This window comes from Podarcis erhardii (assembly GCF_964252035.2).
Source record: "Podarcis erhardii genome assembly, chromosome: 3".
NCBI lineage: Eukaryota > Metazoa > Chordata > Lepidosauria > Squamata > Lacertidae > Podarcis > Podarcis erhardii.
This window is the reverse complement of record NC_138507.1, coordinates 876,891-899,320: the sequence shown is the minus strand read 5'-3', so window position 1 is coordinate 899,320 and position 22,430 is coordinate 876,891. Positions and strand designations below refer to the sequence as shown.

The 22,430-nt window shown below is 44.4% G+C and overlaps 2 protein-coding genes and 1 pseudogene across 8 annotated transcripts in view; 2 read left to right on the top strand and 1 right to left on the bottom strand.

The window, feature by feature from the left end:
* Positions 1-5,394: 5,394 nt before the first annotated feature.
* MRPL19 (mitochondrial ribosomal protein L19) lies at positions 5,395-10,562 on the bottom strand. The gene is made up of 6 exons (XM_081855709.1): positions 10,426-10,562; positions 8,950-9,067; positions 8,741-8,859; positions 7,977-8,111; positions 6,980-7,161; positions 5,395-5,712 (listed from the first exon to the last, which is right to left on the bottom strand). Exons 1-6 carry the CDS (start codon positions 10,517-10,519, stop codon positions 5,485-5,487), a joined length of 876 nt encoding a protein of 291 aa, XP_081711835.1. The 5' UTR covers positions 10,520-10,562; the 3' UTR covers positions 5,395-5,484.
* Positions 9,062-9,996, top strand: LOC309338460 (ATP synthase membrane subunit K, mitochondrial pseudogene; annotated as a pseudogene). The gene has a single exon. The product of its transcript is annotated as an ATP synthase membrane subunit K, mitochondrial pseudogene (transcript).
* An 85-nt stretch (positions 10,563-10,647) lies between the features above and the next one.
* ITSN2 (intersectin 2) overlaps positions 10,648-22,430 on the top strand; it is an 81,195-nt gene continuing 69,412 nt past the window's right edge. For 2 of the 6 annotated variants that reach the window (XM_081855447.1, XM_081855443.1), the window contains exons 1-2: positions 11,374-11,537; positions 17,999-18,062. In XM_081855447.1, coding sequence (XP_081711573.1) covers positions 18,035-18,062 — 28 coding nt within the window. In that variant the 5' untranslated portion in view covers positions 11,374-11,537; positions 17,999-18,034. Of the gene's footprint in view, positions 10,789-11,373; positions 11,538-11,839; positions 11,973-17,998; positions 18,063-22,430 lie in introns of those variants that run through there. The other 4 variants (XM_081855446.1, XM_081855448.1, XM_081855444.1 and 1 more) reach the window with 3 other exon arrangements.

Below are 22,430 nucleotides of genomic sequence, written 5' to 3'. Positions count from 1 at the left end.
CTCTAATGTTATAATAATTTTAAGGTGCATAGCAGGCCACACTCTGCAGTAAAGCTCTCTTTCACCCTTCAAAATTAGGAAATGTTCCCTGAAAAAAACCGACTGTCCAGGATACTGCAACCAGCAAGCATTATCTTTTTATATATAAATTTTAAAATTAGATTTTTCAAATTCATTCACACAGATAATGTTCTTGCAAATATTAGAATTTTACAGAAGATTCTTCTGAATCCTAGGACTCCCCTCCTCCCCTCCATGGATTCTTTAAGTAACTTTTTCAACTGCATATTGTAAGTCCACCCAATTTAGAGTCCTCCACTGTATCCAAAGTCCAGCAAGCATTATCAGGTATCTTGACAAACAGGAGACAAGCCACGTGCTCAAATTTCTGTTAGAGCACCTCTGTGATGCGTGTATGATGCTTTTGGGTGGTCTTGGCTAAGGGACCAGGCAATTTCTGAAGTCTTGTTGCACACTCTTGTTCCGGGTCCTCACTTCCTTACTGGGGCGGGGGGGGGGGACAGGGACGGGACCTTTGCTGCGACAGAAAATAAAGCTCTTCCGTGCTTTTCTTTTACTGGCTCCTGCCTCCACTCATTCTTCTTAGACTGATCATGGACTTGGGGGACTGACTCTGAGTCCCTTGGGGAGTTGGGCTGTAAAAGCCAACCCTAAATTTCCGTATAGCAATATAATACAAAAGAGCAGCAAGCCTGCTTTGGATTCTGCTCCTGCCCTTAGTATGCAACAGAGGGTGGGCAAGGACAAGTCAAGCAAACCAAGTCCTCTTGCCCAGGGGAAGAGTGGGAGGAGGCCTGGCAAACCCAAGAGAAAAACCAGCACTAAGCGGGGAGGGGAAGCATGCACTTGTCTTTTGCATCCGAACAGGTAACATGGTGCTTACGAAATGTTGGTGTGGAGCAACTTAACCCTGAAAATGCCACCAATTCTAATATGGCTGCAATGGCCCAGACCATTCTGTGATGCACCCCCCCCCCCAGACTAGAGCCTTCTGCAGTAAAGTTACATTGGCTGAAGTAATTGCAAAAAGTATTCTAATAACATTATATTTCCAATGAGTTTCAGGACATCTTCCTGCCTAAGAGCCAAACCTTACATTTGCCCCTATTGAAATTCAATTTGTTAGCTTGAGCCCAGTTCTCCAATCTGTTAAGGTCATTTTGAATTCTGATTCTGTTTTCTGCTGCACTAGCTACCCCTCCCAGTTTAGTATCATTAGCAAATCTGATGAACATCCCCTCAATTCCTTCATCCAAGTCATTCATAAAGATGTTGAACAGGCCCAGGGCAGAACCCTGTGGCACCCCACTGGTCACTTTTTTCCAGGATGACAAGGAACCATTAATGAGTCCTCTTTGAGTTCAGTCTGTCAACCAGCTACAGATCCAGATGGTGCGCTGGAAACATCTGAAGTATTGTCAAAGTTGAGGTAAATGTAAGCAACTAATCCTTTCTATGCGTTGCAAATTTGTCATAGTGGGCTGCTGTCAAGGGTTCCTTGGAGCACAGAAGGGGAAACCTTAGTGAATGGAACTACGGAGAAAGACACAAGGCACGAAAGCAGAACACTCTGTGCAAAGCAGTCTGGTTTCAGACCACACACAGAAAGGGCACGTGGCTGCTTGCCTGCTCACTTACTGGTACTCTTGTCTCAAAACTCAACATTGACACCCAACAGCAACCTCATGACATGCCTACAACTGGAGTGCAAAGACAAAACTCTCCACACAGATAAGCAAAGAAAGAGGCAATGTACAGCAGAGCAGCATTGTGGTTAGACTGGGGAGACCCAAGTCCAAATCCTCACTCCATGAAGCCCACAAGGTGACCTTAGGCCAGTCCTATACTTATGGCATAGACACTCAATGAGGGTTGGCTAAACTTTGACCCTCCAGATGTTGTGAGAAACTAAGAAGAACTCTGCGGCTTGAGGCCAGTGGCCCATCTAGTCCAGCCTCCTGTTCTCAGTGGCCAAACAGATGCCCCAAAGGGAAACTCAAAAGCAGGACTGGAGCACAGCAGCAGTGGGCAAGTGGGTGCTTGTACTGGAGCCCCAACATCATTGGAGAGCCCCAGGTTCCCCCATCCCTGCTCTATCGTGACTTGCAGCACCTCTCAAGTATTTCAGCCAGGAAGGAGTCTCTTCTGGCCCTCCCTGGAGATACCAGGAACTGAGTCAGATCTTCAGCAGACAAAGCATGTGCTATGACAGAGCTAGGGCCCTCCTTGATTTTGCTTCTTGGTATGTTGTCAGGGAGGTTCCTATGAACATGAGTGGTTGGCTGAATAGTTCTTCTCTTTGACTTGTATCCTGCAACACCAGAGTCAGCCTACACAGTTTAAAACAGGCAACGCCCTGCTTTCTGCAGAAACCATGGAGAGCTGTGGGAGTTTCAAGGCAGTTTCTTTGCTGCTAATGACCACTTGTGCTCCTGTGCACAGATCCCTGCAGTTATAGAAGGTGACTAATATTTGACCCAAATATTGCCACAGCTCTAGGCAAGTGGCTTTTAGTCCTGTCCTTCCTTAACACATGACAACATAATAAATTTAAAAGGGTAAACTAGCTTACTTGGCTTTATGGAATAGTTCACACTCCACTGCGGTCCAACCGGAAGATCAATTGACCTATGCTGCTCAACTGACCAAACACCATCATGAAAAATGCCTTCTTTGGTAGCCACTCACCTAAACTCTGAAAGCCCCCGCCCCCCAAAAAGGGCTTTGATGACCTGAGCTAAATGGTACATTCTTATGGAAGAAGACCATCCTTCAGATACTGTGGTCCAAAGGCCCTTTCTAGTTTTCATAGAAGGGACCAAGAGGGTCATTCGTCCAACCTCTTGCAATGCAGGAATCTTTTGTCCCACATGGGGATCGTGCTGTGACTCTCATGCTCTACTGACTGAGCCAACTCATGAACTGTACTCAACACCACACTTTAAGCACTGAGCTAATAGGTTTAGCGTGACAGATCTCAGTTAACGATTTCACTACTATTTTCTAAATAAGTTGGATGTTTCAAAATACTCTTCAGAGGCAGCCCCCCATAAGGCAGATTGCAGTAACCCAACCTGGAAATAACCAAGGGATAGATAACCCTGGAAAGGTTATATTTTTCGAGGAGCACACAGATGGCCCGCCCACTGGAGTGAAGGGAAGGCACTTCTGGCCACAGATCCCATTTGGGCACCCACAGGCAGAGCAGGATTTGATGACAAGCTACAACCCTGACCCTTAAGAGGAAGAAGAGGCCAAACACCAATTTCAAATCTGATGAACCATTTATTATCAGCAACTCCATCTTGTCTGGATTGACGACATGAGGTTTTATCCAGCTTATCACTTACACCAGGAAAGTGCCTGAGATGCATTAGATGAAGAGGCTTCATCCATGCATTGATGGAGCCTCATCTTAAATCCCCAAACCATTTGTCCTAGCCATCTCATGGATTTGATAAGCAGCACAGAAGACACGATATAACCCTGTGCCAATATCTTGGGTAAACACTAGGATGCAGTTGTTGTTGTTGTTTAGTCGTGTCCGACTCTTCGTGACCCCATGGACCAGAGCACGTCAGGCACTCCTGTCTTCCACTGCCTCCCACAGTTTGGTCAAACTCATGCTGGTAGCTTCGAGAACACTATCCAACCATCTCGTCCTCTGTCGTCCCCTTCTTCTTGTGCCCTCCATCTTTCCCAACATCAGGGTCTTCTCCAGGGAGTATTCTCTTCTCATGAGGTGGCCAAAGTATTGGAGTCTCAGCTTCAGGATCTGTCCTTCCAGTGAACACTCATAACCCATGTCATCTGAACTCAGTCTCCTGCTGCCCACACAAGTACATTGCAAATGACATCCAGAAAAGAGGATTTTGCAATTGGGTGACAGGTAATTCTGGGTCCAAATGAGGGCTTTTGGTGTGTTTTTTTAAGTGGGTTGCAACTGGTTCCTTTGAGATACCAGGGCTGTCCCCTTAGCAAGGAGTTCACTACCTCCTGGTTCCGCCTGTCCAATTCCCCTCATATTGGGTCTTATTAATCATGATGGGCAAGAGCAGCGAGAATGCAGAATTTGCATTTGGATGATGAGGTTCTCCTGACTGCCCAATTCCAATTTTAGTGGCTTCAAACACCAAGCAGATTTTGTGTTACATGCCACCTATAACAACAATTTAATGGCAAGGATTATATGGGAGATAGAAGCTACTAATTGAACTATACCAAAAATGCTACTTTGGTAAAACATCCCTGTACAGTACTTTGAAAGAGATAAAATACAAAGTGTATGTAACACTGTAGTTAACTTCAGTAACTCCACTATAAACAATTTATGAAAACTGACATGACCTTTTTAGTTGCCTCTGTTAATACTCAAATTGATAAATACTTTATTCTATAAAATTATAGGGTAGGTTAAAACTTGGTTTTATTTTTGTATAGTTTTTTAGTGTATATTAAATTATACATATTAAAGTTGACCCAGTGTCCATTTATTTCTCCTCCTCCTGTGCTTTAATTTGCTTACTCACAAAAACAGCTGCTCATCCCTCCTTTACTACAGTATTTTGCAATTTCATTTTGGTATACAATTGTGAAATAGTTAAGCTTCCTTGCAGCTTCATGCACATGCAAATGACATGAGATTCCGCAGTGTGGTTTCTGACAATAGCTGTGCCCCCATGGGAAGTTGTGTTCTAATATATGCAATGTATTAAAAACATCTTATATGAGCACAGAACCTCTGTTTTGTATGACAGTGGCTCTGAGGAGACTCTTGAGTCCCATGGACTGAAAGAAGATCAATCCTATCCATTCTTAAGGAAATCAGCCCTGAGTGCTCACTGGAAGGACAGATCCTGAAGCTGAGGCTCCAATACTTTGGCCACCTCATGAGAAGAGAAGACTCCCTGGAAAAGACCCTGATGTTGGGAAAGATGGAGGGCACAAGGAGAAGGGGACGACAGAGGACGAGATGGTGGGACAGTGTTCTCGAAGCTACCAGCATGAGTTTGACCAAACTGCAGGAGGCAGTAGAAGACAGGAGTGCCTGGCGTGCTCTGGTCCAGGGGGTCACGAAGAGTCGGACACGACTAAACAACAACTGCTATCAGTGTTGACATGCTATTGGCTTTTTCATAGTTCCATCTAAACCTCATAGAAGTTAGTAGACACATCCACTGTTCGTAAATTGGGAGTTCCACATCTAACTCAATTCCAGTTTCCTATGATCATAGATAAAAAAGTATTCTGCATGCCCTACAAGTATTTTCTTGATCATCTTATTAAACACAAAATGAATTTATTGAAGAATGTAAAGCAAATAGCAATAGTTTGGGCTTTGAATATACAGCTGACACTGCAAAAAACTAACAGTTTGAAAATGTTCATACGGGTGTTTATTATTCAATATAAAAAATGCTAAAATTAATGGTGGTAGTCTTTACATGTAGTTTTCCACAATTTCTATACCGTTTTTTTCAGCTCTTCATTCACTTCTTCCCAGATTTTCTTCTCAATTTCTAATGTATCATACTTTTTCAGCATATCAAATTCATTCCAAGGCATTTGCCATTTTTCTACTTTCGCTTTGTGTCTTTCATTAAGATACAAGTCAAAATTAATGCCCTGGATATTGAACTTTGGATGTTCCCAGCGTTTTGACCATGGTTTCGGTTTCATTCGGACTTTCATCTAGCATAATTGAAAGAAATGTATGTCAGATCATATATTTGATATTCAGTGAGCATTTTTCTTTCAGTTATATGTACTCAATGGACCAGGGATGAGGGTGGCGCTGTGGTTTAAACCACCAAGCCTCTTGGGCTTGCTGATCGGAAGGTTGGTGGTTCAAATCCCTGTGACGGGGTGAGCCCCCGTTGCTCTGCCCAGTTCCTGCCAACCTAGCAGTTTGAAAGCATGCCAGTGCAAATAGATAATTAGGTACCACTGCGGTGGGAATGTAAATGGCATTTCAATGCACTCTGGTTTCCATCACGGTGTTCCATTACACCAGAAGCAGTTTAGTCATGTTGGCCACATGACCGGGAAAGCTGTCTGCAGACAAATGCTGGCTCCATCAGCCTGAAGCGAGATGAGCGCTGCAACCCCATAGTTGCCTTTAACTGGAATTAACTGTCCAGGGGTCCTTTACCTTTTTTACTCTATGGACCTTTAATGACATCCCATTTATACCTGCTTGGCATAGCAATGCTGTATGCACGGATACTTCCAATGATCCCCTGGACTGCCCATTGGGTTTCTTTCTCAGTTTGGTGCCAGTTATGCTCAAATTCTTATGACATTTTAGCACTTAGCAATATTTTTTGGGAACTACGTTTTAGGTACAATTCCCATCTTTGCCCTAGCCATGCCAGTGTACGTAAAATAACATCTTCTTTATTTTGCTATGGCCTACTTGAAGACCTGCAGGTGTTTATCATGGTTGCCTTCAATAACGGCTATAACAGAATGGAGATGTAGAGGACAGAAACTAATTAAGGATAGTAGCAAAGACAGCAACTAAAAATATATATTATAGATTATATAGATTAACTGCCTACTGATAGCAATTAAACATAGAGCTCAACTGCAATATCCAAGCTCGATGACAAGGAGTTAAGAACCCTATACTTCAACTATTCTGCTGTGTTAGAACTCCAATCAACATCTAAAGGTAACCATTTCAGACTGCTCAGGAGTTCATTGGAGCTCTAACGTGCCATTGCTTGCTAGCAAGAAGAAAACACTTCTTTTCTGCTAGGTTTGAGCTCTAAAGGAGCTAAGCCATCTCAAGTGTAATGTAATGACGAAAGGGCAGAAAGCCATTCCCATGGGGGCCTCTACCACTATCACAACACCAAAACAAATGAATAGTACAATGCGACAACTTCATATTACAAAATGATGTTTCAGAATAACTAGTTGCCTGTCACAAACACCAGTTATTCCTTGCTGCTACCTTGTTGACAGGAACTTCTTCCACAGCTGAAAGTGGGACAGCCTTCATGTTAACATCAACAGTGCTGTACTCTGGAAGGGCATCTCGTAAATACATCAGGTTATCATCCAATCTTTTCTCCAGTTTCAGAACCTTGATCTCTTGGATTAGAGGATTGTATAGTTCATAGCAAATTTCAATACCTTAAATGGAAAAGTGATAAATACAGAAAATGACATTATAAAAATAGGTGACAGTACTCTCTTTGTTATGAACCAATTTTTGTTGGTAGAAGAATAAACAATATTTGGAGTTATACAACATTTGGGGGCTGGTAGAATGGAGGGACGTGGGTGGCGCTGTGGGTTAAACCACAGAGCCTAGGACTTGCCAATCAGAAGGTCAGCGGTTCGAATCCCCGTGATGGGGTGAGCTCCCGTTGTTTGGTCCCTGCTCCTGCCAACCTAGCAGTTCAAAAGCACGTCAAGTGCAAGTAGATAAATAGGTGGGAAGGTAAACGGCGTTTCCGTGCGCTACTCTGGTTCTCCAGAAGCGGCTTAGTCATGCTGACCACATGACCCGGAAGCTGTACGCCAGCTCCCTCAGCCAATAAAGCGAAATGAGCGCCGCAACCCCAGAGTTGGTCACGACTGGACCTAATGGTCAGGGGTCCCTTTACCTTTAGAATGGAGAGTTAACTAGATTGTCAAGAATAAAAAGTGTTCCTAACACTTCAGGTAATAGAATGGATTTGCAATACAATGCAGATTTTTTAACTAAAAAATCTAGACATCCCAATCCAGTGTTTTCCTGCATGCAACCTCATGCCAACTTAAGTAGTTCTTGGTAACATTATTTTAATTGTTTGAACCTGGCTTAAGGACATCCAACAGTTACCCTATATGGAATATATTTTCATCATATCCACATAATGTTGCTGAAAAGCCACTAAAGCCATTGCTGGGTTTCCAGCACTTCCCTCAGCTGGAAAACAATGAACATTAAAGTATGCACCCACCTTGTCCTTCTATTATATTGCGAAGTATGAAGGTTGCACCAAGTCCTTTTCCTGATCGCTGAATACAAAGTCCTACAAAAGTGCTGCTTTTCCCACTAGCATGGGGATCTGCGGCAGAAACAGAAAGTATACTTCCTGCAAGAAAACAAACCATTTAAAACCTAGACACTCACCAACAGAGGCAGAAAGGATAATAAAAACCAAAATTAGTTTTTAGTTCATTAACGAGCATGGCATTTATTATTATTTACCTTGGTACATGATTTGATATTAGGCAATAAAGATTAGTTCCATATAGCTTCTTTTGCATGTTGACTGTTTTTGGCATAATGGAGTGGTTGCTTTGTAATAGCATTCAAATTATTGTTTCAATAGTACACACAATCATACAGCTCTACAGTGATGTGGAATGATGAGTGAGGCAAAGTTTTCTAATTTCTAAAGCTATCCTATAGCTTCCCTTTTCATCTTTACCCCACTAAAATGTGCTCCGGAAAACAACAGGGACAAATACTATGCACCATGCCAGGGGAGATGTATGTAATGTAATTAAGGGACCATTAATTATCCCCTTCCAGAAAATTCAAACTGACTGATAGTCTCAATGGCCAAGTACAGAATTCCGCAAGACGCAACACTTGTTTTGTTAAAATATTTGGGAATGTCTTTAAATTGAAGATAAAATGGCATTGGTATTGAATTCATTATTTTTGGTAATATATCCAACACAATATTATGAAAGTTCCACTTTAGACATAACTGACCAACATAGAACTCCGGAATATTCATTACTTTTCTCCTCTGTATCATGTCGCTTCTTTCAAGGTAGAACTTGAAAGGATTTGTTCTCTGCCGAGGAGGGATGAATTCAGGACTCAAGAATCTGTCAGAAACATAAATAATGCAAATGGTAACTTGCTATTATAATAAACAACAAATGAGACACAGCTGAACATAAAATTAAATTTGTTACCGTGTCTCTGTTGTTTGGGTTTTTGATTCATCAACAATGACTGGCTTGGGAGGTGGCTTAAATTTTGCTGGTTCTCCATCTTTAGACTTGAGGTGTCCAACCGAGAAAGAAAGGTTCCCTTTAACAGACAAATTTGGTTACAACGTGGCTGGAAATAAATCATTCAGCTTCCATGATCCTTTTTGCATTACAGCAAAACAGTCGTGTGCTACATCTTTTGTGCTACAATTTTTTAAAAAGAAAAGATCAATTTGATTGAATGGTGGGAGGAGAAAGCAGATTTGCAGTGTAAAATCAATCCACCTGTTGAGGAGATATCTGTGTTTAATCACATTTGAGAAACCTTTGGACTAGTAGTGATGGAAGGGCACAATGCTGGGTCACAACACCAATTCACAAGGTTTCGGAAATACTTCAGTACCTACACCATAACAGGCAGAATAAATTATATTATAGCTACATATGCAAGGCTTGCAAGTATCATCCTGTATTTAAAACTGAGGCCTAAGAAGAAAACTCCAGCCGTGACACAGAAATAAGATGGGGTGACATGTTGACACTGGACCATGCACGTAATATAACTAGTAGAAGTTGATGTACACTTCAATATATCATGAACAATGATGAAGTTTGTCATCTGTACACACTGCCACTCTGTTCTACATACAGTGGTACCTCTGGATGCGAACGGGATCCGTTCCAGAGCCCCGTTCGCATCCTGAGCAGAACGCAACCCGCGTCTGCGCATGTCGCAATTCACCGCTTTTCTGCATGTGCATGATGTCATTTTGAGCGTCTGTGCATGCGGCGAAACCCAGAAGTAACCCATTCCGTTACTTCTGGGTCGCCGCGGGGCACAACCTGAAAACACTCAACCTGAAGCGTCTTTAACCCGAGGTATGACTGTATAAACAACATGCAGAGTTCTAGTGTGCACAATTCAATTAGGGAGCCCTTTCAATCTGTGCTGAGAAATTATGGATACATCCTCAGGCATGACTGTATCTCTAGGATAAATGTTATCCTGAATTCTGTTCCAAAAGCAAATTGTAGCTTTCATTACAAAAAAAGAAAAAGAAAAGATCAATTTGAGTTGTGCTTAAGTTTGCCTGGGATTGCATATAGACGAGGGTCACATTCACACCCTATGCTTAAGCCACCATGATACGCCCCCCCTCCAGAATTCTGGCAGCTGTAGTTAAGGGGGGTGAAAGCTGTTAAGAGGCCCCCGTTTTCCTCGCAGAGTCACAACAATTCCCAGTTTCCAAGGCGGAAACTCTCAGCATCCTTAGCCAAGTACAGTTCCCAGAATGACCGGCGGCGGCGGCGGCGGCGGGGAAGGCCGAGGTGCGGGCACGTGGCCGAGGCGGCGGCAGCGGCTCCTTCAGCAACTTCTTTCAAGCGACCCTCGAGAATTTCCTGGCCCCTTCCGGTTTTGTGAGCAGAACCCCCTTTTATTCCCCCCCCCCCACTTACTGCATCGCAGGCCGAGCAGAGGCGGGAGCCTCCCGCGAGCGGCTGCCATGACAGCTGCGGGCAAGCGCTTTCGCCAGCGGCAGGAGTGGCGCATGCGCTGCGCGCGGCAACGGCAGCCTCAGAGGGGACAATCTTGATCCAAACGCGAGCCCCCGCGCGCTGCGCCTGGCCGGCCTTGCTCGGCGCCGAGAGTGAACACAGAGCTATTCGTTCGCGAAGAGACGCGCCTCTGCCGCCTTCGTCTCGTTGCCGAGTTCGGCTGTCGCGCTTTTCTCGCGGGCGGGACGGAGCATCGCGGCCCGAGGAATCGCCACTGGGAGGGAGCCCAGCAAAACACACTTGGAACAGAGGGCAGCAACCCAGGTCCTTTTTCTCTGCTGTTTTTATGGCGTTTCCTTGATTTGTTACATTTCCGTGCCGCCTTCGCCCGAGGAGCACAAGGCGGGTTGCGAGAGGAAACACACAAACGCGCCGCCTCCTAACAAACGACACCGGGCGGCTGAGGCTAGAATCTCAGCGGGGGGCGGGGGGGCTCTCTCTCGCTCGAGGCCCCGCGGGAGCCGGCCTTGCTTAGCGGGGCGCCCCCGTCCGACCCAGCGGGAGCAGCCTGCTCGCCCCGGCAGACCTCCCACTCCGCCCTGCCTGGAGCAGACCCGCCAGCCTCGCCTGTCGGCCCCGGATCAGAGAGCCACTGAGGACCCGACTATCCGGTTCCACGAAATGGGCCCGTTCCCTCGCCCTGCGCGCCCGCGCCCCCGGGGGAGCAGACAGGGCTGAGGCGGAGAGGCGAGGCGGGGGAGGCTCTCGGCGCCGCCGTCTCGGGCCAAGGAGACGCAAGCCAGGGCGCAAGCCGGGAGAGCTCGGCCTTGCCTTGAGGGGAGCCTTCCGCCCAGCGGGCTCCGCCGCCCCCGGCCGGCCCTGGCGGCGAGGCCCCGCTCCCTCCCTCCCTGGGCCGCCTTCCCGCCATCTTCGGAGTTTTGACGCAGCCCTCCGCGCAGCCAGAGGAGGAGCGGCCGCGACCGGGCCAGGAAGGGGAGGCGGGAGGCCGCGCTCTCGCTCGGAGCAGGCGGAGGAGGAAGAGGAGCCACCGAGCGAGCGAGCGAGCGCAACAGGTAGGCGCCGGCTGCGCGCCCGCCGCCCAGGCCTCGGCCTCTCGCGGGCTGCAGCAGGCCGCCTTTCGGGGCGCCGGCCAAGGGCCGAGCGCCTCCCCGTCTTGCGCGGCCTCCCTCGGCCCTGGGCCGCCGGTGCCTTCGCTTGGGCCCCGGGCGCTTGGGGCAGCGGGAACTTGCCTCGGCCTGGCCCGCGAAGGCGGCCTTTCTCGCGCTTGGGATTGAGATGCCCTTTTCTGTCGTGTTCGAGAGCGGCGCGGCACAAAAGGTACCTCAGTTTAAATGCGGTTAAAATGGGTCGGAGGTCCCTGTGAGATAAAGGACGGGGAACGAGGGTAGGAAGAGCATATTCTGGTCGCCCGCTTCCCACCTGTGTGGCACCGCGGCCCTGTTCATTCCGGCATCTTTCCTCGGGTGGCAATGAGACGAGGGAACAAGGCAAGGAAACATAGGCATTTAGATTTTCAATGAAGCAGTAAGTTTCTTTTATTTATTGAGATTAAGCCTCATTTTAAAAATGTATAGACTGGAAAGTATCGTCGAACATAAAGGGAGGCATGCATAAGGATTCTGATAGTCAAGTATTGGAAGTCCTTGCCAAACCAGATCATCAGAATTATATTCTATTTTTTAAAAAATGGAAACCACCACGGTGGTAGTAACAGAAAATGAGATTTGCCAGGAGTAGAATGACTGTATCCTATTGATCATGATGATCAGCAGTAGCTGAAGGTGTGGTGCATATTAGGGAATATCTTTAAGAGTTACCGTAAATTTGTATTTTTGCAATCATGGGGATGTTTTTTGATGTAGAGCTCACACCTTTTCTACAGGTGATTATGAACAATATGGGGAAGAAGTTGTGGTTCTGAGTTTACAATTGGATATAATAGTTTGTGGTGTACAGAGCCTGTCTTGTCAGTGTTCAGAATGCAATCCAGGGCTTTTTTTTCATCCAGAACTTGCCAGAACTCAGTTCCAGCACCTCTCAGGTGGCCACCATTGTCATTATAAGAAAACTATGGATTTGTTGTGATTTCCAGCACTTCTTTTTCTAGAAAAAGAACACTGGCAATAACATTTTAAAATTGTAAGGATGCAGAAATACAGTAAACATGGGGCAAAAAGGTTCTCCCCCCTCCCCGGCTGTCATTTCAGTGTCAGTGATTGGTTATTTCAGTGTCACCTGCAACCAAAAGGTCTGGAAACTTTATTTTTGAAACATGAAAGACAACATTACAGTACTAATATTCAAAGTTCCTTATGACTTGCATGTCATAGCTTTCCCAACAAAGAGGGAATGTGTCTGTTTCCCTCAAAAATGAATAGTAAATCACTCAAACCCCCCCCCCCCCATGAATAGAACAACCTTAACAGGCATAATGAGAATTAGCATTTTGCAAATCTTCCAGATTTTACACTGAAACACGATTTGTACTAATCATACAATACTATTTTGGCTTTTGCATTTTGTGTAATCGTACTTAACTGTATTCTTTGTATAAGATGCTATTCTTTGATGACAACAGATATAAAGATCAATAAAAGGTCATATTTAAACATAATAAAATGAAGGAAATGGTCAGGGTGATCTTATGATCTTGCCACATCAGAGGTGTACCTAATAGTAAAGCCAACTGCATAGGCGCTGTAGAAACTATAATTAACCCATCAGCAATCAGCAAACGTCCACAGTCTTCCTGGTTACTACAGCACCACCCACCAATCATGGCATGCACACCTGAGCATGCTGCTGCAACAACAATAGCTATGTAACAGAAGCTGCAATCCACACTCTTTTGTCTCCGGCATGATGGTTGCAGAGTATGAATCCAAAACACGAGTTTTGCCTTGATTCCACATTTTCCCATGGTGGGATTTAAACGAAATCCTATTTCAGTGCTTTTCTATTGACCTACCAAGGAAGACATGGGCTTGTTTCCAATGAGTGTGCAGTTGTGGTGCCCCTTGTTGATTCGTTGTCATGGTGTCTTGCTACCCCTGCACAGTGGTGTTATGGGGCTCATAGACCTTGAGGTTGTATTTATCTAATTTTGAGACCTGCTAAGGAACAGGTGATTGTTATTATGTCCTGATATGTAAAACCACAGAATTCAAAGAAGGTGTACTTTCTTTTCGCCATGACTGTCTACTCATGGTGGACTCGTTGAAATAATCCTGTCCCGTCTATTAATTTCATTGGTTTACTCTGAGTATGACTAACATTGGATAACATGGAAACTAAAAACAGGATAGGAAGAGAGTTTTGCTGTCTAAACTTTCCTGATACAGTACTTTTGAGAGGCAGACCCACATAGAGTATGTTACACTTGGTCAGTTTGAATTGACCAGGGCAGGGGTCGGCAAGCTTTACCTTGCCTGGGCCAGTTCACTCCAGCGGAGATCCCTCCACAGGCCGGATTGCTCATGTTCCCATGATTTCTGGCATCTGCACATTTGCAGATGCGATTTCCAGCGCCACAGAAGTGAGCCCCCGGACCGCGCTGTGCCGGTTTAGCGCAGCGTGTGGGGACTCACCGAGAGGGCAGCTCAGTTCGTGGGCCAGTTAAAACAACCCCCATGGGCTGTTTGTGGCCCATGGGCCTTAGGTTGCCTACCCCTGGACCAGGGCATCTGTGGTAGTGATCAAATCTGCTTTTAACAAGCCAAAGTTCTGCTTGCTACAGTTGCCATGTGAGGATCTGGCACCAAGGACAGGCCCACAAGGATTCCTAAGCTGTGGACCTTATCTATCACTCCTCCCTATTCAGCTGTCCTACTGACCGGTCACCTGCCTGTCTTGCCAAAGTTAAGCTTCCATTTTATTAGCTCACATCCAGTCCATTATTGCACTCAAAACACCACTTCAAAACATCCAGAGTTTCCTCAATATGAAATTAAAAAGAAGGAAAGTTGGCTATCATCCACATATTGCTGAAAACGAATTCCCAAAGCTACTCCCCGTAGTTTTAAGATTTTAAGAAGCATAATAGAATCATAGAATTGTAGAGCTGAAAGGAATCCCGAAGGTCATCACTTCCAATCCCTTGCACTGCAGAAATTACACCTAAACGTTCAGATGGCCATCCAACCTCTGCTTCAACACCTCCAACGAAGGAGAGGCCATCACATTCCAAAGTAGTCTGTTCAACTGTTAAACAGCTCTTACTGTCAGGAAGTTCTCCCTAATGTTGAGTCGGAATATCTTTTCTTGTAACCTGAATTCATTGGTTTGGGTCCTACGGAGAAAACAAGCTTGCTCCGTCTTCCATGTGACTGACCTTTAGATCAGGCTTCCTCAAACTCGGCCCTCCAGATGTTTTTGGCCTACAACTCACATGATCCCTAGCTAGCAGGACCAGTGGTCAGGGATGATGGGAATTGTAGTCTCAAAACATCTGGAGGGCGGAGTTTGAGGAAGCCTGCATTAGATATTGGAAGATGGCTTTCATGTCACCTTTTAGCCTTCTCTTCTCTGGGCTAAATATGCCCAACTCCCCCAACTGAGTCCAACCCTCATAATGCTTGGTTTCCAGTGAGTGTGCAGTTGTGGTGCCCCTTGTTGATTCGTTGTCATGGTGTCTTGCTACCCCTGCACAGTGGTGTTATGGGGCTCATAGACCTTGAGGTTGTATTTATCTAATTTTGAGACCTGCTAAGGAACAGGTGATTGTTATTATGTCCTGATATGTAAAACCACAGAATTCAAAGAAGGTGTACTTTCTTAATTCCCATCATCCCTGACCACTGGTCCTGCTAGCTAGGGATCATGTGAGTTGTAGGCCAAAAACATCTGGAGGGCCGAGTTTGAGGAAGCCTGATCTAAAGGTCAGTCACATGGAAGATGGAGCAAGCTTGTTTCCTCCGTAGGACCCAAACCAATGGATTCAGGTTACAAGAAAAGATATTAAACAGTGGTGCCCTGAACTGGACACAGGACTCCAGGTGGAATTACAGTGGTACCTCAGGTTAAGTACTTAATTCGTTCTGGAGGTCCGTACTTAACCTGAAACTGTTCTTAACCTGAAAAACCATTTTAACTAATGGGGCCTCCCGCTGCCGCTGCACTGCCGAAGCCCGATTTCTGTTCTCACCCTGAAGCAAAGTTCTTAACCTGAAGCACTATTTCTGGGTTAGCGGAGTCTGTAACCTGAAGCGTATGTAATCTGAGGTACCACTGTATAGGGGTGGTACTATGACTTCCCTTGAGCTGGACACAGTGCTTATGTTGATGCAGCCCAGAAAAAACATTGTTGATTTGTGCTATGTCTGCCGGGTGTCGGTAACCTGGGCCAGTTCTTTGCTTACCTCTCCACCAACTGCAACATTGCCCTGGTAGCCCACAAATGGCAATGATGAGAGGATATATGAAGCCTGTGGTATCTTGTGACTCTCTTGGCCAGAGAAGCTGTAGTCATTCAGTCGATGAAATAGCTCAGGATGGGAAGCACCACTACTGAGGGTCTGAAAGATCATGGTGTCACCATTTAATGTTCCCGTGTGATTCAGTTATTGGTATATTTCTTATGTAAGTCAATTGGTGTTTTAAGTACTGTAGCTTCCATATGTCTCAAGAGATTTGACCCTCTTAATCTATTATTGTTCCAATTGAATTAATCCTTTCAATTTTTCCCTAATAATGTTCTCTTCTGAGTCGAGGGGTGTGTGTGTGTAATTTCTTGCCTGTGTGTTCTCTCTTTTAGTAGATGCAAAGCATTATGTTGGATGAAATCAAGTTGCCTCATTTCTTGCAAGTTTCATAAATCACTTTGAAGAGTCAAAAATTTGTTTGCTTGAGAAGTAACCTTCGAACTGATTTCAAAAACTCCTAGGCATCCGCCTTCTCTCGGAATCTGCTCTATCACTTCCAAATAGCATTGCGTTAACATAGATTTCTCCCCCTAAATGGCAGCTGCAGAGGCTACAGTGAGAGAGAATGGTGTCTGTGTTCCTTAGCCCTCCTGCCATGGTTCAGTATCTGAGGCTGATGAAAAGGGAAAGGCAGAAATTGCTATTCTGCTTACAGATCAAAGCAGAAAAGCAACAACTGGGTTCTGCTAAATCAGCCACATATGGGAACACCTTGGTTTAGGATTGTAGAATCGTAGAGGTGGGAGGGATCCCAAGGATCATTGTTGGTGGTCTGTGGACCCCAAGGGGTTTGTGGCACCATTCACATAACAAAAACTACCATAGAGATGGCAAAATTTTCTAAAGTACTTAGCTAATTAGGAACCACTGATTTAGTTCAACCCCCTGCAATGCAGGAATCTCGACTAAAGTTGGATGGCCATCCCTAACAGATGGCCATCTAACTTCTGCTTGAAAACCTCCAAGAAAGGAGAGTCCACAATCTCCCAAGAGAGTCTGTTCCACTGTCTAACAGCTCTTACCATCAGAAAGTTCTTCATGATGTTTAGCTGAAATCTTCTTTCTTGGAGCTTGAAGCAATTGGTTCCAGTCATACCCTTTAGAGCAGGAGAAAACAAGTGTTCTGCATCTTCCATGTGAAAGCCCCTGAGATATTTCAAGATGGCTATCATATCTCCTTCCAGTCTCTTATTCTGCAGGTTAAACATACCCAACTCACTCAACCATTCCTCATGAGACTTGGTGTCCAGACCCTTGATCATCTTGGTTGCCCTCCTTAACCAAGGATAGTTGAAGTCATGTTGTTGCTGGACCTTCTCCTTTTCCTGTATCCAGTTCCTCCCTCACCTGGGACACGGGTGGTGTTGTGGCCTAAACCACCAAGCCTCTTGAGCTTGCTAATCAAAAGGTGGGCAGTTTGAATCCGCACGATGGAATGAGTTCCTGTTGCTCTGTCCCGGCTTCTGCCAACCTAGCAGTTCGAAAGCGCGCCAGTGCAAGTAGATAAATAGATATCGCTGCAGTGGGAAGGTAAACAGCGTTTCTATGCACTCTGGTTTCTGTCATAGTGTCTTGTGCCAGAAGTGGTTTAGTTCTGCTGGCCACATGACCCGGAAAGCCGTCTGTGGACAAATGCCGGCTCCCTTAGTCACCTTTCACTGGACTTAACCGTCCAGGGGTCCTTTACGTTTAGTTTACCTCACCTTCAAAATAAGGCGTTTATAGATTGTAGCTTAGAGATTCATTATTTATGCTAACCCTTGAAAAGAAATATAGTTGCAATATTTATTCTTGTTCCAAGTTGTTCTTTTGTGTTTTAATCTCCACCTTTTACTGTTTGTCATCATTCCACAATTGGTCCCATTCTCCGTTTAAGGAAAGATTTCCAGTTTCCAGGCTGCATCATATACCCAGTAAAAATCCCATTCCCCACACCTTGTCAATTCAGCATCTTTATCGGTGGTATAGAATTCTGTATAGTTTGTTGTCAAACGTGTCAGCTGAAGGGGGTATACTTTGGTTTTGCTTATCAGGAGCTGAGTGACACCCTGCCCTTGCTGCATTATTCATGGTCCAATGTTGTTATGTTGCAGATGGCTGAGAGCTAGGAAGAACCATTCCAGAGCAGAATGACTCACATTCCCACAGCCATGAATGGTAAGGAGCTCTTGTGTAGGGTATCCTCTGAGGAGGAAGATCTTTTGTCTTTCTCGTATATTACAGTATTATTGAATAATTCTAAGATTGATATGCCTCAGAATTTTGGTAAATTTTCCGAAGACTATCTACTTTTGCCTACAGAATTTTGTTCTGTGTGTTTTCCATGATCCTTCTGCCGGAGCTTATAGAGGGCACCATGAGCTGCCTGAAGCAGCTGCTAATTTTACTGTATTTTAAGGCTTGAAACATCCCCTGTGAACAGTGTGACAGCCTTCAGAGCTCTTCAGCTGTGAGTGGCAAGCTGTGTCCTTGGTTATCAGGCCATGTCACATAAATGGTACCTCCCCACCCCCCAAAAAAAGGTTATGAAAGGCTTGTAGACGTTCTGTTGCTTAAGGTAATAAGTGTAGTATCAGAAAACATGTGCAAAGCAATCCTGTTCACGTTTACAAAAAACTAAGCCCGACTGTGTTCAGTGAGAAACCTCGTAAGTAGGGAAATTGTTAATGTTTAATATTTTATTGTGTTTTTATATATGCTGGAAGCCGCCCAGAGTGGCTGGGGCAACCCAGTCTGATGGATGGGGTACAAATAGAATAAGAATAAGAGTAATAAGTTTAGGAATACAGTCTTAAAATCAATTTTTTAAAGACATAATATTTCATGATAAATGCTTTTCACATCATTTAAATTGCTCATCTAAAAGCATTTATTTTGAATACAGATTTGATATTTACATATTAGTTTACCATCCTTTTGATTTTGTTTGTAGAAGGAAAGAAAATAGTTTTACAGCCGCTGAATTTGCTGTGGAAGTCCAGTAAGAACCAAAAATGGAATTTCAGGATAAGCTCATTAAACCCTTGAAGCTGGTAAAATTAAATTTATTTCACTGTTGCAGATATTTAGAACAGAAAAGTTAAGATAGGCTTGAGGATAAGTAAAAAAATTGCTACCTCATGCAAATGTTTTCCCACATGTGAGCAGTGTAAAATATTCTGCTAGCTGCAAGGCTGCATTTACTGCATGAAGTATTAAAGCATGCAATTTGTTTCTCTAAATAACTCAGAAGTTTGTGAAACATCCTCATGTTTTTCCATGCATACTTAATCTCTTCACACTGAGCATTACCACTTTTGAAGCTTGCATAATTGGCTGTCTTTATTTTATGATTGAATAAAACACTTTTAAATAATGATTTAGGAAGTTTTAATACTTTTTTTAATACTTAAAAGGGACTTGCAACTAGATATTAACTCAACCTGTGTAAAAGTGATGAGTCTACAGAGTGATCTTGTATGAGGTTAAATCCTTGATCTCCCAGCCTAAGGATAGCCAACAGGACATCCTCAGGATGTTGGACCAAAACTCCCATCAGCCTCCATTAACATGGTCAGTATGTCAGGCATGATGGTTGTTGAAGTCCAGCAATGCCCATGGGGCACCGCCTTGGCTACCTCTGGTCTTGCACAATGCTCTCTCTTCTGCCCAAGGGGTCATTTTCACTGGAGAGGCCAGGCGCTGAACCTTGGGTGGGTGGAGAGCCCCTGAGCCTTGGCTGCTGCTTCTGTACTGAACATGGGTTCACCGTAAACACCAGTGGAGACACACAGGAGGAAATGGCTGAAATTTGTTATTCGATTATGTTGGGCCATTCTAACTCGCAGAGGCATTGTCACTTCCTGAACTAGGGTTGGTTCCTTTTTTCCTGCCAGTGTGTCTTTAACGGTTGCATAATCAGCAGAAATTCAACAGAAAGCTTTATTGGGCTTAAAATCACAATGGCAGGGAAGTCTGTCTTTCTGATGTGTTCCTGTTAAAGAATTCCTGTATTCCTGATACAGAATGGCCAGAGTACTTTTCTCCTAGAATATGGTGACTGAGCAGCTGATATGAACAGTAGAAGCTTGCTCAAAATCTCAAAATCTTACGCTTCTTCCCCTACTCAGCCATTTCTCTTCATTTGAAGTAGTCCTTCCTGAAGTGAAGCTTTGGTCTAGCAGATGTGGCCTTAAGGATGTACTGGTACTAAATTAGAGATAATTGCAGCATTAATTAGTTTGATCAGTCTTAGAATTGGAAGGGACTTTAGAGACGATCTAATTCAACCCAGTGCAGGATGCAACTACAGCATCCCTGACTGGTGGCTGTCCAGCCGCTTCTTAAATACTCACAGTGAAAGGGAGTTGACTACTTCCCAAGGCACTCTGTTCTACTGTCCAGCAGCTCTTTATCTTAGGAAGTTTCTCATAATTTGCAGCTGAAATTGGCTTCTCTGCAACTTCCACCCATTGGTTCTTGTCCTGGCTTCTGGAGCAACAGAGAGCATGAACTGCAACACTTCAGAAATTTAAAAAGCTCTGTGATAACGTCACTGTATTTTTTTCACTGCCTGCTAAAAACATTATTGATTAGACATGTCTACCCAGATGCTCAGAAAGCCAAGGCAATTTTAATCTGTTTTAGTATTTTAACTTCTGTACATCTTAAAGTAGGTTTGTACATTTTTCTTTATTTTGCTGTTTTATCTTTGTGTAAACCATAAATAGATGTGGCTCTTAACCTTGTAGGGTATGCAGCATTCCAGCCACACAGAAGTCAGAGCTTTCTGCATCTCTCCCTCTAGGCAAGCTAGAGGTGCAACCACAGTTCAGCATGAACATGGATCAGGGCCCACGAGAGAAGTGGCCTGTGGAGAGTCCTGGAGGCTGGGAGAAGGAGGGGCTGCGGGTGGGGAGCTCCATTTGGCCTTCTGGCTGGGAGCTCCCACCTTCAATCTGGGAACAAGGCTTCTGTTGATGCAGTCTAAGGTGGCAGTGGCTTTTAAAGAACAGCCACCCACTGCTAGTTTATGTTCAGATTATTATTTTTTAAAATAAAAGACTAAAAAATTGTGCACACAGTAAATCAGATCTTCAAGAAATAATGTTTATTGTTAATATTATCTTAAGCAATGAAGATGTCAGCACCATTTTAGAAGCATTCTTCCTTTTCACACAGATATAAAAGGAAGGTCTCTTCTAAGATGATGGCTGCTCTGAACCATGTGTTGCATCACCAAAAGCTAAAGTCAGTATGCTTCTTGTGACAGAAATGCTGCCACAGCGTAAATGCAAGTTTAATCAATACAGTGGTACCTAGGTTTTTGAACGTAATCTGTTCTGGAAGAGCGTTGGACTTCCAAAACAATTGAAAACTGAGGCGCAAAGGAGGGGCTACCAATTCAATAAAGAAAATTGTAAAATAACAGATAGATGCAGTGGAAGCCATCCGACTTCCGAGGTGCATTCGAAAATGGAAGCATTTACTTCTGGGTTTTCGGTGTTCGAAAAACAAAGCATTTGGCAATGGAGATGTCCAAAAACCAAGGTACCACTGTAAATTTTAATAGCCTAAGGCTTCAATCCTAATCCCATCTACCTAGGAGTAAATTGAATTCACTAGGATTTACTGCTGAGTACACATGGTTAGGATTGTGCTTTTAGAATCATAGAATCTTATGGGTTGGAAGGTATCCCAAGCGTCATCTGGTCCATGGGTAGGCAAACTAAGGCCTGGGGGCCAGATCTGGCCCAATCGCCTTCTCAATCCGGCCCGTGGACGGTCTGGGAATCAGTGTTTTTACATGAGTAGAATGTGTCCTTTTATTTAAAATGCATCTCTGGGTTATTTGTAGGGCATAGGAATTGGTTCATTTTTTTCCTTTCAAAATATAGTCCGGCCCCGCACAAGATCTGAGGGACAGTGGACCGGCCCCATGCTGAAAAAGTTTGCTGACCCTTGATCTAGTCCAACCCCCTGCAATGCAGGAATCTCAGCTAAAGCATCCATGATAGATGGCCATCCAACCTCTGCTTAAAAGCCTCCAAGGAAGGAGAGTCCACCCCCTCTCGGGGGAGTCTCTTCCACTGTCCAACAGCTCTTACTGTCAGAAAGTTTTTCCAAATGTTTAGTCGGAATCTCCTTTCTTGAAACTTGAAGCCATTGCCTCAAGTCCTATCCTCCAGAGCAGGAGAAAACAAGCCTGCTTATACATTTCAATCACGTTACAGCCCGATTTATAAGGTCATGAGCTGGCAGCTAGTGCCTATTTGGACTGGTAGGATTGGGCAAGAAATAAATAAAATACTGAAACACTTCTTGTTCTAAATTCATGATCTTGAGAAAGAGAGAGAGAGGAGAAAAAGGAGAAGAAAATGAGATAAGAGTAACTGTCTTCCAAAAATCATTTGAATGGTAGGGATTTTTAGGATGGTGTTTGAGCATACGTAGATCATACGTAAATAATGTTTAACTGAAAAGTCAACAATGGTGAAAGCATGCCTACTAATGCTGTAAAGTCCATATAATTGTGTTAAAGCTGGA

Coding starts and splice junctions, on each gene's coding strand:
- MRPL19 (XM_081855709.1), bottom strand. CDS start 10,519: ATGCGCCACTCCTGCCGCTGGCGAAAGCGCTTGCCCGCAGCTGTCATG. Junction 7,162..7,976: donor CAATATAATAGAAGGACAAG/GTGGGTGCATAC, acceptor TTTCCATTTAAG/GTATTGAAATTTGCTATGAA. Junction 5,713..6,979: donor AAGAAGTTCCTGTCAACAAG/GTAGCAGCAAGG, acceptor CAATTATGCTAG/ATGAAAGTCCGAATGAAACC.